General features: G+C 34.5%; 3 protein-coding genes across 6 annotated transcripts in view; all 3 read right to left on the bottom strand.

The window, feature by feature from the left end:
- The window catches only part of Fas1 (fasciclin 1), a 146849-nt gene that overhangs the window by 33118 nt on the left and 95559 nt on the right, over positions 1–18172 (bottom strand). For all 4 annotated transcript variants that reach the window (XM_066285164.1, XM_066285165.1, XM_066285163.1 and 1 more), the window contains exons 3-6: positions 5802–6004; positions 5605–5738; positions 5449–5545; positions 5213–5390 (exon numbers count right to left, since the gene is read on the bottom strand). In XM_066285164.1, coding sequence (XP_066141261.1) covers positions 5213–5390; positions 5449–5545; positions 5605–5738; positions 5802–6004 — 612 coding nt within the window. The remainder of the gene's footprint in view (positions 1–5212; positions 5391–5448; positions 5546–5604; positions 5739–5801; positions 6005–18172) is intronic.
- The window catches only part of LOC136340826 (acyl-CoA Delta-9 desaturase-like), a 147327-nt gene that overhangs the window by 60492 nt on the left and 68663 nt on the right, over positions 1–18172 (bottom strand). The gene's annotated exons all lie outside the window — the stretch shown is intronic.
- LOC136340819 (jerky protein homolog-like) lies at positions 1380–3353 on the bottom strand. Its single transcript, XM_066285184.1, has 2 exons — positions 2269–3353; positions 1380–2206 (listed from the first exon to the last, which is right to left on the bottom strand). The coding sequence occupies exons 1-2, from the start codon at positions 3073–3075 to the stop codon at positions 1424–1426; spliced, it is 1590 nt and encodes a 529-aa protein (XP_066141281.1). The 5' UTR covers positions 3076–3353; the 3' UTR covers positions 1380–1423.

Genomic DNA, 18172 nt, shown 5'->3' with positions numbered 1-18172 from the left:
ACCTTTAAAACGTGATCTCACAATTACTGTTTTCTCTGTGAATTGTGACGATAATTAAAAATCAAACGCCAAATGTTCACCACTAATGAAAAGAGTTTTCAGCAGTCAGACTTATTGGATCGTTACAGCGAAAATCGTTTGATGGGAAGCACTAAAAGGTCTAAGCGTAATGTGTATATTACATTTCTGCACCAAAGTTATGATATTTTCGATGTGTATCGAGTTTGTGGCTTGTAAAAACGAAAATTACGAGAAGTAATAACTGTCATATTCATCGCAGTATACATAATTCTATGAAAAACGAATTAAAAAAATTTATGGCCGTTTTATTTTATATCTATTCACGAGGTAATCAAAAGTCAATTTAAAAATTTTTTTTAAACAAAAAGAAACGATACTATTCACTGGCACGCAGCAGATGTGCATATAAATAATGTATTTTTCCGCTTTAATTATAAACCCAGGCGACAAAATACAATATTTACTCATTATTGGTCTCTCTATCAGTCAGAGTTTTAATCCCACCATTAAATTCATACCTATAAATATAACAATTTAGATTAAATATTCAACGCTATTCCAGGTTTCGGGAACAACTTGTTTGCTCTCAAAATAGGCCAACGTTCATTTTTAGGTGCCATAAGTTTTATGTAAAATGCATTTCCCTTCATAAAACCTTTTTGTAAATCACAGAGACCTCCTTAAACATTTCAAAATAGATATACGCAGAATTTTAATTTTTAAATTAAAAGTGTCTAAACAGTTTGTTATTAATTTCCATAAAATATCCATATACGCTTGAAAAAACATTTTTTCTGCAATATCAATAAAAAACAGAGTGTATTGTTTAAGTAAATATGCCTTGTGTAAAAATTTTGTACTTTAGATTTTTAACTTCTTGTTCGCAAATTTAGAAAAATAATATTTAAAGATAAAAATAATTTGGATTTAGAACTTTTTAAGATCTTTTCAAATAAGTCCTGTAAACCGCAGGTCAACAAACGGGATACCTCAAATTTGAGTAAAAACGATTATTTCAAAACCGAAAAATATGTGGACGGACGGTTTAGATATAAAACTTATAACATGCCGATTCCTGCACACTAAACTTTTGTTTAAACATACATGGTGGCTGAAAAGAGTGCACTAGGATTTTTGGAATTTGTTGAATTTTAAGATTCCTCGTAAATTTTTAATTTCATTTTAAATGAATGCTTAATTCTAACTTTCACCGTTGTTTTTGAAAATACAGCAGACGTTCGATAATGTGAACTAATTAAAACCAAGTGTGGTTCACATTATCGAAATGTTTCCATTAGCGAACGTAATTTAAAAATTCAAAGATTTATTGAAAGAAACGTTTAATACTAACATACCTATAAAAAATTAACAAATATTCTTTTATTGTAGTAATAAGTAGTTATTAATTAGAAGAAAAATAATCAGCAATTTTAGTCTGCGTAAATTTGCGATTAGCATTATCTTCCAATGCCTGAGCCCGTAATTTACGAAGAACTAAAATATCCGCGTATGACACTTCTTTTCTTTCAGCCCAATCTAAAGCTTCATTAAATATATGTACAGCTTGGGCATCAGTCACCAAACTTTTTGCTTCAATGGAATCGTCTTCATCATTCTCACTGTTCTCATCTTTAGTAGCATCATTCGTTAGTTTGTCCTCGTTCCAAATATTAATATCAGCTGAGGTACAAACAGTGTTAGGATTCACTACTTTCAATAAATTAACAACATCCAATGATGCACTATTGACAATAGAGTCAACGCTGGATAGCAAACGTTCTCTAATTACACTTAAGGGAACATTCTCTTCTTCATTATCTTCATCATTGGTACTAAACAGCTTATTCCAACATTTTGCAATAGTTTCCTGATTAAGTTCACTCCAGGCCATATGTAAATCTGTGACAGCTTCTCTTAATGTTACTTTTTTTAAAGCATCAGATATGTTTTGAGGATTCTTAGACAAAACAGATGAAAGTAAAAACTTTCGATAGTACAGTTTTGTTAGTCTTATTATATTCTGGTCCATTGGTTGAATTATTGATGTTACGTTAGGAGGCATGTACATAACAAAAATTGACCCATCTCTGCTCCTCAGTTGTTGTTCTGGAGGATGACATGGTGCATTATCCAATAGTAATAACGCTTTTATTGGAAGCTTCTGTTCTTTTAGGAAATTTTTTACCTACAAATTGAAAAACATCTTTAAATTATGCACAGATCATTTGTGTTTGTTTATTGTTATACCTGAGGAACAAAGCGCTTATGAAACCATTTCAGGAATATACCGCTAGTCATCCAGGCGGTTTTTGAACAGTCATAATCAACAGGAACTTTAAAATTTTTAAATGATCGTGGATTTTGTGCTTTTCCTATTACCAATGGTTTTATCTTGTGTGAACCATTAGCATTAGTACAGGCCAAAAACGTTATTCGTTGTTTTTCTGTTTTTATACCCGGAGCAGATTTTTCATATGATGCAGCGTAAGTTTTCTCTGGTAACATTTTCCAATAAAGACCACTTTCATCTGCGTTGTAAATTTGTTCCATTCTTAAATCTAACTCTTTAATGATTTTTATCAATTTTTCTTTAAATGGTTGTACTAATTGTGGTTGTGCTGATAATTTTTCACCAGATATAGATAACAGTCGAATTCCATATCTTCCTTTGAATCGTTGCAGCCAGCCATCACTAGCAACGAAATTTTCAGTTTCTTTCAGTTTTTGATTTAACAATTTAGCTCTCTCTTTAAGTATTTCGCCACTAATTGGAACATGATTTTCCCGCTGTTGTAAAAACCACTTATACAGAGAATTTTCCATTTTGGGTGCCTTTGCATTTTTTAAAGTTCTTCTATTTCCCGGTCCTCCAAATGTATTGCACGTTCTTTGTAAAAGTTGTCTTTTCATGCGCTTAATTTTGCAAATTGTTGCTTTTGATACACCATATTTTTTTGCTAATTGTGTTACTCCAGCGCCTAATGAAACTTCTTCTATAATTTTCACTTTCTCACTTAATTTTAAACATTTTCTTTTATACGACATGGATGCCATGATCGTAAAAATGTATTAACGCATGCAATGTATTGGTTGTTATAACGTATGTATAAACGTGTTCTAAACACCATCTACGACTGGCTTGGTTTGCCAGGTTTGTCGTACTTTCTTGCAAAGGTGAATCCCCAACATAAATCGGCGATTCACCGTCGCAAAAAGTTGTTTACGTCATCGAGCGTATACATTGTTTACATTATCGCGTGTTCCGTTTGATGCTATAGAACGAAGTATGTGTTTACATTAGCGCAAGTTTTAGTTATCCCATATTTACGTTATCGAGCGTCTGCTGTATTGACAAATAACATTTGCACAGGCAAAAAACTCTATTTTTGCTCTTACGGCAGACATAACGTCTGAGTGGGGTCTCCTACAAAGGCTTTAACATTTCAATCTTAGTTTTTCAAGGCAAATGACAAACTTTGATTAAAAAGTTGCTAAACATATGACACATGTCAAAAAGTCGTCAAGTACTTTACACATGTCAAAAGTGTCAAGTCTTTGATACATGATAAATTAGGTATTCCCATTGGGATTGAAAAATTTAAAACACAATGTATAAGACATATGTTCCATAACTTATATCTTCAGCTACGACTGTCGAAAGCCCGAAAAGGGCCATATTTCAAACGTCGATGTTTTGAAAACAGTAGAAAACTGCGAAAGGGAACTTGAAGCGAAATAATCACGAAATTTCCATACAGATTAAAAACCTTCCGAGTTTTGAATTTTACCACATAAACCCATTTTTAGTTCGACTTCACTCCTGTAAGTGCGAGGATAAGCTTCACGCACTGCCGCATAACCAAATGTTCGTGATGGAAAAAGGTCACCTTACCCCAGAAAATAAACTAGCCTGTAAATATTTACAACAGTTATTCAAATTTGGTTGTATGGATTTTAACCACTAATGCGTGCTTGTGCGATATTTTAAGTTAATAACTCGAAAACTGAAACGATTCTGAAACAACATAAAAAAAAAAATGTAAAACTTTAACACCCTGTATCTAAAAAATGAAGCGTTTGCGATACTTCATTTAAGTATGCAAATATCACCTTAATTTAGCCATTTATGGACACCCTATGGAGAACATTGTTTGAAAGTCCTTTCTAAAGTTTAAAGCAGTTTCTATGAACTCCATCACAACATAAATTGAGAGATAACATTTTTATAGGGGGCGTAACGGAAGATTTTATATAGCGATATTTGTTAATAATATTTTAGCAATTGTTAGAATTGGTGTTATTAAATTATTATGGAAACATTCTAGTCATTTATTATAAACCTGCGGTTTCCAGGACTGACAAAAGTTGCTTTAAATTTTATTGTCAATATTTGTTATTATAAAACAGTAAAGAAATAAAATCTTCAAGATCCCTTTATATATAATTTATAGTATAAATAAATGGTAACTATCTATTTTCGTTAATGTTTATTGGAATTAGTACGAATTGTGGAGCATGGAGAAAGCACAATAGATTTCAGGAAAAACTATTGTTTTCCATCTAGCTAATTGCAAATCCTGAGAGCTTTTTATCTGTGTCAGACTGATTTGGTATAGACAAGGATCATGTAGCCTCCATACCAAGCAGATTATCCCAGTGTTAGCGAGCTTCAATGCCCATTATATCGCATGCGGCTATCGACCCAGAAAAAAACGGGAAACCTCCCCAAAGGTATAAATTTTTAATTTTAGTTATTTGCAATCGTGAGAGGAATTTTGCGAACTCTTTCGTTGGTGGGCCAATGTGCATGCATGATATTTGTTTACCTAGAAATACTGTTTTCTATCAAATTTTTTAAATTAATTTCACCAAATTATAATAAAAAAATATTTACTAATTAAAATAGGTTACTTCTTGAAGTTGTGACCCAGAACATCTTGCAGAACTACAATCTTCATACAATGTGCGTTTAATCTCAGCTCACACTATAATTGTGATAACTTAATTGAAAATCAGTTTTTTTTAATCATAACTATCCATTAATATAATTTTATTTTTACAGGCACGCAAGCCTATAACACAAATCAAATAAACGTTTTATGTAATTATTTACCATCATATCAATAATAAAAGTCCTATACCACGATTGTACTCATCGTTAAAAGCAAAAATGGCTATTGCATGTACTTACTTATAATGGTATTTTCCCTCTGCTCTTGTGTAAACGAGATGACCACTCGAATAACATTATCCCTGTTTGCCAGGGTCTGGAAAGGTGAATCCTTTTTGGTGGGCGTAGTGAAGAGCACCGCATTAGGAATAACGTGGCCATCTACTATGTAATCGTCAATTAAAGTGGCCCTATTATTCTACAAAATTATCGGTTCGTTACCACCAATCTTTAATCATGTGCAAATATTGCCTCACCGCGAACCCTTCATCAACAGGAATGAAAAATGTATGCCCCCCTTCGGTTCTGAATATATTTTCTTTCCTCAAATGTTTCACCTTTTGGCGAAAATCCCTTAAATATACACGTTGCTTTGTATGAACTCTAATATCTCGAAACAAACTTGTTTTTACCTAACTCTATGAGAACCCTGTATAAGAGACTCGTAGCTTTCCAAAAATTCCCAAGCATTTGGGTTAAAGATCTGCATGGCCGAGCTGCTAGAAGATCTGGTAGGAATCAACACTTCATCGATTTTATGCAGGATCTAAAATAGAAATTTTCCGATTTATTAGATATTTACAACAGATTAATATATAAGAACATTCACCTGTGTGATGGGGGCGCCCCTAGTTTGGCTCTTAACCCCAACAATATTAGATTGCCTATAAAGCAGCCTGGCATTGTTGACATAGAAAGCATCGTTGTACGTGCCAGGACTGATAGTGATCCATATTGGTGCCCCCCCCGGTAGCCTTGTGTTAATGGAGGTGGAGGAGACTCCCAGTTGTTGCACTGTTTTCGGAATATTAGCTAAAAAGATGTTTTTCGTCTTTAAAAAATTTCATACTATGGCCAAAATTGAAGCAGGTAAAGTATCCTGCCCAAAGTAAAATAGTTTCAATAATAAATATAAAATTATAAGCGTTCAAAATGGCACCCAGGAAAGTGTTGGTAGCATAATTCCTTTAACTCTTCATGATAAACATGAACGTTAGGAAATTTTTCCTGAAAGAACTATTTTTCACTATGCAAATAAGAAGTATAAGAAGAATTTTCAATTTTTCTACAAAGGAAATTTACCCATTTGGATAAAGAGTTCTACAAGTTCCAACAATATTAACATTAACAGTAATTACAAGTTTATACAGATCGATTTAGGACAAGAGTTTTATAACTCCTCTCACTTCACGATACTTTTACCAATAGATCTTTCTTAAAAGAAGCTATTGCACCCGTTCGCTGCGATAACTCTAAACCCATGGTTTAATCCTTCTACCTCCGTTTAATGGGGCTATTTGGGTAAACCCTGAAAATTTATTATCAACTTAATTACATACTCCAACTTACATTAATGAACTTCCTTTAGATTGTTGTGAATGGATTTACTTGGTTGGCGATACGCTTGCGATGTGCACGACAATAAGTAATATTTTTGGTGGTTGGCACGAGAAAAATAAGCTGCGAATCTACTATAGTAACTCCGATTTTGTCACAATTCTACGTGCAGAATAAGGTAGTAAAGTCAGACGACTCAACATGGCATTCGAATACATAATAGAGAGTGGCCCAGAAAATGATAGACAGGCTAATATCCAAGGTAGGTGATTATACCGAATTTGAGATACATGCTGTAAAGCGTTTCAAAATGATCCGTTACTATTTTCAGACCATTAACTCGAAAACGAAATATTCCGGAACCCGAGAAAAATTTAATTAAATCGGTCTTTTTTCACTTAAAATTGTAGTATCTTTTTGTCCGTATTTTTTTCTGGGACATCCTGTATGATACAGGTTTCGATGCGTCTTAGAACTGGAATGAATGCGAGTATAAAGAAAGGCGTCGAATGGAAGAAAAGTATTGGGGGCAAATAGCAAAATCGGCAAAGTTCAAATTCCGAAGGAAGAGATTTAAATTCATGTCATATATTTCAACCCTTACGCTATGGATGGTACACGTATCACGTACGTCGTTACTCGAATTCTAGTATGCATTTGAATAGAAGTACTTATCTAGGTATTCCAATCGGACTTAACTTACTTCAACAATTTTGAAGATTCCCGTATACCTTGAGACGAATTTATGACCACTGTAACAAAATTGCTGCCTTTACTGCCAAAACTTTCATTTACTACCACTCTGCCGACGTATTCAAATTATATTCAGCGTCACCTATCCCGTATCTCATAGTAGTCTTTGTTTATTAATGAGATTAGGCAGAACAAGAACTATGATAGGGATTCCACTACCCTAAATTGTCACGTAGACTCTTAATACGGTAGAATTGGTCGTTATATTTTCTGTCTTTATTTAAGAACATATGTCAGAAAATGATGGGTATACAGAACAAAGCAGTTAACATAGCTGTGATTGATAGGTTGATACGAACAACTGTCGCAAATGAGAATTGAAATAGACCAATTAGAGGTTTTTTTCAATTTTTAGAGTTTAACATTGAAGATTTTCTTGACGATTTTACGTTTTTAGAAGTTTCCGCAAAAAAATCACATTTGCTTTTCATAGTGAATTGCTTCCGAAAACCCTTTTTTTACTTCTCAACAATTCTATGATTACATCTTCAATTCTAGAAGAAATTCAGAAGTAAAAGCGCAATTTCTCAGAGAAAATACCCGGAACACTTGAAAGGGCTTTCTCCGCATATAAATGATCACATCGGCAAACAAACGATGCATGATGTATCTTATGTGACTGCAGAATTCAATATCGTTTGATTATAGAAAGTATTTGAGTTCAAGGTTTTTTTTCTGAAGAAAGCGGAAAAACGAGCTCCATGTAAAAAAAATAACTACTTCTTAAGGAGGAACTAAACGTTGAAGTTAAAGAGGTCATAATGAATTACTCCTTCAAAGAGTCATATTCAAGGAGTAAGAAAAGAAAGGATAAAGAAATTCTAAGAGTAGTGGAAAAGCACATTAGAATTAATTAGAATGCCTCAAAAGGAAAATTCGATGGGGGAGTTCTCCTAGAAAGGATATCGCTCTCTTGAGTAGACCATTCTCCGAAAAAACTGTCTGAATGGCATCACGATAATTTAAGTGGTAGTTTTAGACGATTTTCGAAATCTCTTTTCTTTTTATCGCAATCAATACCTCTCAGCTCGATCGGCATCTGAGAGATTATCCCTCCTCTTTAGAGGACTTCTCATATTCGGCGTTACAACCTCATTCACTTGCTTGTCGATGTGAAGGTACGCCCGTTTTAAGTTTGGAACTCTTTTATTATTTCAGAAGTGTCGTTTTACAGGTCATTTTCGGATAAGGTGATTTTCGACACATGTATTCTCTTTCCTTCACTTGATTTCCACGCCATCATCTTCTTTCATACTTCTATTCATCATCGTTTTTTCATCTCTCCGAAATCCAATAAAAGGCCACCCTGTGCAAATATCGTTTTGTTTTTAAGAGCTTAAATATGATTGAGTGTTAAGAAACGGCGATTTATTACTCCAATTTCGACCCTCTTTTCACAATCGTTTTAGAGTTTATTCTGGGGCGTATACGACCCACTTTGCAAGAACGTAAATTTAATTACATCTTGGAAAACTGTTTTTAAATTGTTAGGGAAAATAAAGAAAAGTGGACCTGCGGTAGCTTGAATATTAGCAAAATGAAAAAATTCGGGATATTCTAGAAATTTCAATTTGCTTCTAGCTAAGCCAACTTCTTAGCAAGAGTAGATTTAGAGTATATGAAAACTTAGTGTAATATTAAAGAACTAAGCTTCTTATCTTATGAAGGTGTATTTTTTATGTTTGTTAGATATTGTGGGTGCGATTAACAGAAGCAAAAATATATTTCTAGCATAGTCAATTGCAAATAGAGTAATTTATATTCTATCGGCAAAAACTATTGCTTTATGGTGCAAAAAGTTTGATGGACCTTTAGTTCGGCCTTCAGGAAAGTAAACATAGAACAAATCCCATTTGCAAGAGTAAATATAGAGTTTCAATATAAACTTTTGCTCTACATTGTTCGCAAATTCGATTTAAATAAATGGAAAACTATTAAAGCCAGAGGAAAACAAACCACGGGGAACCTCATTACAGACATCTGAGCATTGACGAGAACCTTCTATCTTACATTGTCCTTTTCAAATAATGTTGCTTTAAGCAAAATCATTGCAAACTTTCTGAAAGGTCGCATGTACTTTTGACACATGTAATAGTAGGTCCGTATCTCAACGAAATTCCAAACCCTAAAGTCATAATTAGTAAACTGCTTATGTATTTAAGAATGCTCTCAAAATTCGTCACAGTGGAACATGTATAGTAAATCTGAGGACAGAAATATAAGTCGTTTTTGACCACTGAATATAATAAAGCTTCCAATCTGACCGGACTAACACTGTTGATACCTAATGGACCGTCTAAAACAACCAGACTAACAGGCGATACGCACATTACGCTACCTGCGCGACTCTCGTGGCTGACACCGTAAGCGCCATAGACTATTAAAAAAAATTCTTCGCGTCGTTTTAAGGACAGTTGTGGAATGGCTCTCATCGTCAGCTGATGTTTTCGAACACACAATTTCCATTTATTTGATTATAGATTATGGTAGACGAGTCTATTAGGGTGCCATGTACGATTTTACTTTTATTTCTTTTTTTGGTAAAATCCCATGAATACCCAACTCCATTAGTGATTTTTATCACTGAAATCTCAGTTAAATTTTCTCGGTCGTTTGATGGGTCCTTTATATCGTACACTGGTTTCTATATGATAGTACTTAAAGCGAAAGTGCTTATCTTTTTTGCCGAGTGGAAGTGCTAGCAAGAACAGATGAGATACTTGTTAGGATTAAAGTAAATTCAGATTCCTATGCGGAAATATTAAACTCTGCATTGCTCTCTGCTATATTTGAATAAAAAATTTAACTCTATCCCTAATTTTCCAGCTAGTTTTAACTTAGCAACATACTTCATCTCTTAACTACATTCAAACATTTCTTCTCCTTCGTATAAGAGCGAGATAAGTTTTTTTATTTCCATCTTTAGGAACGGTACTTACTCAATGTGTGCGCATATTTTTCCTCTTTTCGCATTCGGCTTTTAGATCCAGCTGGAAAATATCCGTATATCACGTGTTCCAGCCAGCAAACCAACCGAAAATGTGTAGAGGAATTGCACTTGAAAAGGGCGTTCTACCGGAAAATATTTCGAACATGTTTGAATTTCCAGAAGGTTGATTTTCCAGGTAATTCCTATTTTAGGGATGCATTTCAAATGTTTGTCTTTTGATGTGCATATTAACAATTACTCTATAAGTCTAACTGAGACCTAGCATTGTCCATTTACATACAAACAGGCTTGGTAAAGTTACGCTTCTGGCCTGTTTCAAAAATTTAGCCATAATTTCGCAAGAGGCATCGTCCTAAAGTTGAAATATTTACACTTTAGTGTACTACCAATTTCCTCGGTTAAGTTTTCGGCTTATAAAACCCCAATTCGGAATATGGTTTCTTTTACCTCCGCATATTCTCTTGGAATATTTTATCGCTGCTTGAAATCGACCCCATTCAAGGAAATGCGATTTTGTATGGTCGTTTTGACTGGCAGGCACGGTTTCGATATATTCTCTTTTACGACTAAAATACAAAGTAGTAATTTTATTTTATGTTATTGAGATTTTCTTAAGAAAAGATTTATTACGTTATTCATTATACCAACGGAAATTATTAAGTTTCCGTTGACATAATGGTACTAAAAAAACTTTTAAATGACGAATAAATTTAAAATTGCCCAGAGTGTGTGTATTAGAAGTCACTGCAGTCGCCGTATGTCGCAACGTCTTCTAGCACGGAATCGAACTTGGTTTGGATTACTTGGCCTTTGTGGTGTTTTTGACTTTTTTATTTTTTAATTTTGCACGCCAGGATCATGGTTTCTTGAAAATCTTACGTTTTAATAAAAATTTCCGGCGATTTCCAGTTTGTCTCAACCGTCATTGGCACTCCTCTTCTTGTCACACTAATGTGTCGCTTGGGTAAATATCTAAAAAAAAATACTTTCCTCCTCCCCACTTGGGGTAATATTCAATAACGATCGTAATGTTGGTATTCATCTTGTAAATAGCAAAATTTGGAGGAAAAAAATTTGAATCGCTCTGAACAATAATGTTTCCATGACTAAGACGAACCCTTTTTGTCCAAAAATGGAAAAGATTTTCATCCATTTATTTCGTGATTTGATCATGACTCAAATATCAAACCGAGTTCTTATTTTTTCTTAAATTTCTTCAATTATCTACGTTATTTTGTAGATGTTTATGCTACTTCTGAATAAACGCGAAAAATTACAAACTTGAAGATAAATGTAGCAACAACTAAATAATTTAAACGCGCATGTGCGTACGTTCTCAGACTTGCGCGGCAAGATCTGTATGAACCCACTTTCTACGCAAATATGCTTAACGAAGCCAATAAGTAAAACATGATTGGCCAGGTGGCCCAACATCGTTGTTTCCTCTTGAATACTCTATTCTTTCTGCATAGTTGCTATTTACGTTTTCGACGTGTAGAGAAACGTTGGACTCTTCTATCTACAACAGACTGAACTAAGGCCTGCTAGTTCTCCCTATTGTTCCTTCTATGACTCCTGCGCATCATCATTCAGGCTCACGTATGCGTTTCGTATGACATCGAAAAGACTTTTTTAATGTGAACCGGACCACGTTGTGGATTCCGCCAGAAAAGGCCTTTCGGACACAATTGATTTAGTTCATATGTAAAAATATTTAAAAACAACAAATAAAAAATAAAAAATCTTTTTTAATGTATTTTAGTCGTACTAAGTGTTGAATAATCGATAATTCGCAAAACAAACCCCCAGAGATCGTCCATAAGTGTTCGTTCTTGTAGAGGCAATGGACTTTTCGAACCTCTTCAGATCGTTAAAATCGGCGAGGAAGTTTTCAAACCAAGAACCGTCTAGAATGACCCAAAAATATGCTATATGGAAAATTTTTGCGAGCAGCTTAATTCGCATCGTGTACCTTTAAAAGTTCAAAAATGTTAATATGCGTTTTTCTTCAGAATTGCGCAACATTTTGCATGTGTTCCTGCTTTATAGATTCGCGCACACACCTGATGAAGCCAATAAATAAAAACATGTGTCCCCAGGTTGTCCCGCATCAACTTTCACTTCTATGTGAACGCTCATTCCTTCTGCGGACGGACTTTTTATACATTTTAACAAATGAAATGCTTGGAAAGAGTTTGCTTTATGAATTTTAATATGTCGCTTTATTTTTTATTCATCGTCATCATTTCCACGAATCAAATTTTAGAAATAATACACCGGAGAATTTTGCTGCATTGTCGATTCTGTATTGTCCTGTGGCGTTGCGATTAGTTACGCTATGAGTATAGTACTTGCAAACCAAAAAATACTACTAGAAAAGCATAAAAATCCATGGCATTTTCACGCTTGTCTAAAGTGGCTCTTGGGGCATAAAGGGATTTACACTCTGTTTTTCCTATTTTTCGGAATGTAAAACATCGTGCATGAAGATCAATTTTCACCGGAGTGTTGTTCTCAATGCACGTTATTGCTCTCGCTATCTCACTTAGGTAATGATTTTGGCCTAATACAAGCCCCTCTACCTCTCTCCAAAGTACACTTGTCTAACATCCATAAATTCTAATTCTTTCATTAAATACTCCTGATGACTAAATTATGCGGCATCACGTGTACCGGGGACTTTATTAAACTTCGAACATATATTGCAGTCCGAGCATCGCGTCGGTTGCTTGCCGTGTTTGCCAGGAAGAATGTGGAACTCTAGCAAATTTAAATTTATTGCCGGGCTTTTTGTGGACTTTTTGAATTAGTTCTCTTGCAAAATGAGGCAAATTTCCAGCATTATGATAGAAGTAAAATCGCGCTACAACACGCACACGTTTCTGAAACTCTCTAATCGATAGTTCAAGTCAAATTAAATGCTACTTATTTTGCATCTCAGGCTAGATCGTAACTAACTGAGCTTGAGAAATACGGGAAAATTAGTCGGCCTAGATAAATATTCAAAAGGCTTTTAAGGAAATAAACGTTGGGGGAGTTGCTGCATTTATTAAAAAATAAAACACAGACCTAAGCACCCGATAATCCATCTCAGCCCCAAAATCTTTTGGGGAAGCTCGATCAATCGTATATAAAGATCCGGTTTCATAAGTTCATCGGCTGGAAATTTAATAAGGATTAATAATTTTCCGCTTCTCCATATACGGGGCTTGTTAAATGGGGACTTACTTTGACATACAGAGATTAAAAATTGACTTTAAAAACCTTATTTTCTTCCAGATTTTCATTCTAGAAGGGAACTATTTCCTGAGAAAAAGCGTATCAATTACGTCTTTTCAATAAAGTTACTTCCTCAGAAGTGAGCCGTCTTAAGTAACAACGTATATATCAACTCAATGGGCCAAAGTGAATTCTTGAGGCTGCTTGTTTCTAAAACATTTTAAGACGCTTCTTCGTACACCAATGTCGTTCAACTTTACCTTACATGTTTTTGCCAACTCTCGGTTCATTTAAATTAGTCAGCCTCATTTAAAAGAGAAATCGCAGAAGTTGTGCAGTTCCCGAAAACCTCCTCCAGCGACTTTCTCAAGATTACCATAAGAAGACGGAAAGCTTATAAAAGTTTAAAGCTTCTCGCTAGCTCTGTATTAAATGTCAGTTAATTACAAAATGGTATAACTTGATTAATTGGCAGCGTTCTCGAGATTTTAAGCATTTTAAGTCCCAGTTATTTGGAAAATATAAATATTAGTTTGAGTCGAGCTTCATTCCAAATTATAATCTCTTAATGTTTTATATTCGTTGAAACTCCATTTTGGGATGAAGCCAATTTAACAGCGTATTCAGGGAAAAAGAAACCACCGAAATTAACTCTATTTTTTTAAATAGACCACCCTATACCGTGCGGCTCTAAATTATCTAACGTCCTGTTGAATTTTTAACGTTTTTTTTTTTATTTTTTAATGGTATTAAGTAGGACAAAAATACTATCTTTTGAAATTTGTTTATTTTTTAAATGTTGCCTATGTCACGGGTAGCATAAAATGACCGATTTTAAAAAATTCAAACATGGGTCCGGTAACACCTCAAATTAAAAATCGTTCAAAACTGCATTCGATGGTGTATTGCGATTCAAAATCTATCAATTAATTTTTGAGAAAAACAGGTATAAATTTGGTAAAAATTCCATACAAACTCAGTTAAATAGTATGTAAACAATGATAAAACTTGTTTGTTGATAGGAAATTGATTCGTTTTTAATTTTGTCCTCACAAAGAGGCTTTGGTTAAAAAAAAGAATGAAAAGATAAATAAAAATAACCAAAGACTATTTGTAAGCGCACAATCGAAAACAAACCAATTTCCTATCAGCAAACAAGTATTTTCATAGTTTATGTACTATTTAACTGAGTTAGTATTGGATTTTTCAGCAATTTTATAGCTTCTTTTCTGAAACACTGATCGATAGACTTTGAATCGCAATATACCATTAGATATAGTTTTAAAAGGCCTTTAATTTGAAGTGTCATTCGATCCATGTTTCAATTTTTTTAATCGACTAATTTGTGCTACCGGCGACGTAAGAAATACTTAAAAAAATAAACAAATGTCCCAAGATGGTATTTTTTGTCCTATTTAATGCTGCTTTTGAATTTATAAAATAGAATAATAATTTGTTAAAAAGTTAACACGAGGGAGAATTTAGAGCCGCAGGGTATATTACTCCCTTGGGAAGTGACAACATCGCGACCCCCATAAAGCATTTTGTCGCCATGCTTATATTTACGTGTATGTTTAAGTTGAAGCATGAGAGCAGACGCTCTTTTTTAAGTACTCACATACCGCTCGTTTGAAAAGTGGCCCTTTACGTGCTCTGTTTCGTCATTCACGTAAACCACTCGTTTTTCTCAACGTTGTTTTTACTACATATATTACTGTCCAATGCCATTAAACCTTAGCTCTCGTTGAAGAGCTTTTTTGCTCGAAACAGTGTCTATGTGACCACGAACTGTGGGTGATTCGAATGTGAATGTCCACTCCACAGTCCGCTTGGCAGAAATCATAAATCCCAAATTCCGAAGACGTCCTCGAAATGTATAAGTTTATGATCACTTCTCATCGAAAGCATTATAATATTTGTTAGTGAATTTGCTAATAAATACCTATATGTATACCCATCTCTGTTAGTATTTCAGTGATTTAAGGCCAATGAAGACTATGTTAATAACGCTTGTTAAATGCCGTATCTGTATGAAATATTTCAGAAGTTTGAGGAATTTCTGTTGAAACTAAGCAAAACAGTATGTAAGCCGTAGTTGGTTCAAATGATAAAATCAAAGTCGGTCGTTTAGATAAAGTGTAGTCATTCCACAATGAAATAACTTTTCTTTTTCAAAAACTCTTTTTATCGATTATTTTCACGGGGCACCCTGTACCTTGTTCAAGATTTAGATACTACGAATCACAAAGGATATTTCCTTAATACATTTACCTCGGTGACTTATCAATCTTTGAAGAATTTGGGACTTGGCTAGTTTTCCACTTTTCCAACTGTTGAGAAATAAATCTTTCCTTATTTGAGACGTTACTCTTGGGAGTGCACATTTCCCCCATTTTAGAAAAAAAAACAGTATTAAGGACTCTGAAGTGCGTACTTTTTTAAATGTTTATTATACGATTTTAATAAAATCTGATTTTCATTAGAGCTAATAAGTATTTCTTATACCTGCTTATATTTCTTAATTTAAGATTAACTTGGGGCCAATGACCAGGATGTTTCCAAGGTTTTTTATACATATAAGCGAAAGTTTCCCTTAATGCACTAGTGTGTTATAGTTATACCGTTAAATTTTGTCAATAAAAACACGGACTCAACCGCAAGGATCGACCAATCAAATTTAATCTAGACTGAAAATTCTATATGGTCTCTTGGGAAATAGAACTTTATAAAAGATCCAGAAAAAGATGAGCATGTAAAGAATTTTTTCCAACCAGCGTGCCGTAAATTGGCTTCATACCACGCCTTTGCGATCTAAACATATCACTTTACCTCGCTTTTTTCATGTGTATGGTAAAAAACGCAAATCGACTTGCTAGAGATAAAGATTTTTGTGTTTTCTCTGCTTTTTGTGTTATGAGATTAACAAAAAATATTTACCACACACGCGCGTGTAAAAAGTTCATATCATATTTGAGCTCACAGGACACAATAAAGTTAACATACATGTGCTTGTAAGAAAACCATTCTATCTAACACATGCAAAAATGCTTTCGTCACGCTCGATTGCTTATGATTCGCTTCGCGCCATTCGGTCAGGTGCAATCAGCGGGCGGTGAAGTGTCACTTGCCGCACTCGTAAGATAAATATGTCTTTCTACGATATTCGTAGAATTGGCAACCTATTGTGTTTTGACGTCGTAAAAAACATTGGTGCAGGTACATCCAGGTTTTGCTCATATATGCGGTCGGGATTATCCGTTATTCTGCCTGCAGGGCAAATAGCAGACCGGAAAAATATTCCCATATAGCTTGCTGTTCCCGTAAAAAGGTATCGCGTGAAAATCACATTTTCGGCCTCTGATGCTTGATGCTAAGAATATGTTTATTTTTCCTACTAATAGATACACAACATAGTACCATTTCAATCCAACCAGCTCTGCATTTCAATTTATCCAAATAGCCCCCAGTCGCCATTTTTTTTTATTAACCGTTATAATCAGTTCTGGATCAATTATTTAAATGAACCTCGAACATTTTCACACTTTTCAGGAATTCATTTTTCATTAAAAATTCCAAATGCTCCGCATCGAGTTAACTTTGCACCACAGGTTTGCACTTGGAACCCCAAACTAGAGTAATGTGGTTTGAAATGGGCGTTCGTGGAAATGCCGTCGATTTCTGGCAGCAATAAAATATTCCGATAAAATATGTGCAGGTAAAAGAAATCGTTCTCCAGCGTTAGGCATTTACAAACTGAAAATTTAACCGAGGAAATGGGAAATATTTTGGAAGTATTCATTTTCTCGATGATTTGAACATTTCGGTAATATCGGTTACTCGATGGTCTGTCAATTTGGCTTGGTTTTGCGTTCAGGAAAAATGTCCTTTGTTTAATGCCATTCACATTAGATACTTTAATGTCAGCCCATTTTGAAAGCATTTTCCTTGAGTGCAACAATAAAACCTTGTCGTTTTGAGAATAAAAAATTCTGGCAGCTGTAGGTAATGCGGCAATATTTTCCCAGACATCCTTGGAAGCCATTAGTGGGTCACTATACCAACTCTTTAAAACGGAAACATATGTTAGAGGGGACCTTAACCAGATTATACAGGGTATTAAGTAAGTTTGCAGACAAACTTTAAAGACGGAGGGGGGCGAGGAGGGGTAACTTCGGGGGATTTAAAAGTTGGATGAATACAGGTCCTCAACGGCCAAGATCTCGAGATACGGAGTATTAAAATTTTAATTTCCATTTGGTTTTTTAATTTTTCATATTGGAAATTTCATCTACAGGAATAGTTGATGCGATACGCAAATATATTTCTCAGCAAATTTTCAAGCAAAATATTTATTCGGTTTTTTGTTTACGGTAGAGGGTGCCGCATACTGCGACATATCTGATGAAACTTTTTTGCAACTCAAGAATAAAAAAACTTGTTCTCCATTCGTTTTTACCGCCAACAGGTGCTAAAGAATGACCTTTGCTATGGCAGCGGTGCTCCACTGTATTATGAAAATACCAAAATATACTCTGTAATTTACCTACAGGGCTTTTTAAACGTATAAGAGCCTACCGAACGTCCTGTGTATCTTTCTCATTTCCATATATTGGAATTACCAATTTCCAGAATTAAAAAGACTAATTTGGCTCTGTTAAACCTAATGAAAGTCGCAAATAACGACATCGGTTATAACAAGTCGCAAATAGCAACGGAAATTC

This window comes from Euwallacea fornicatus, chromosome 8 (assembly GCF_040115645.1).
Source record: "Euwallacea fornicatus isolate EFF26 chromosome 8, ASM4011564v1, whole genome shotgun sequence".
Lineage (NCBI taxonomy): Eukaryota > Metazoa > Arthropoda > Insecta > Coleoptera > Curculionidae > Euwallacea > Euwallacea fornicatus.
The sequence above is the reverse complement of the archived record's forward strand: the minus strand, read 5'-3'. Positions and strand labels throughout refer to the sequence as shown.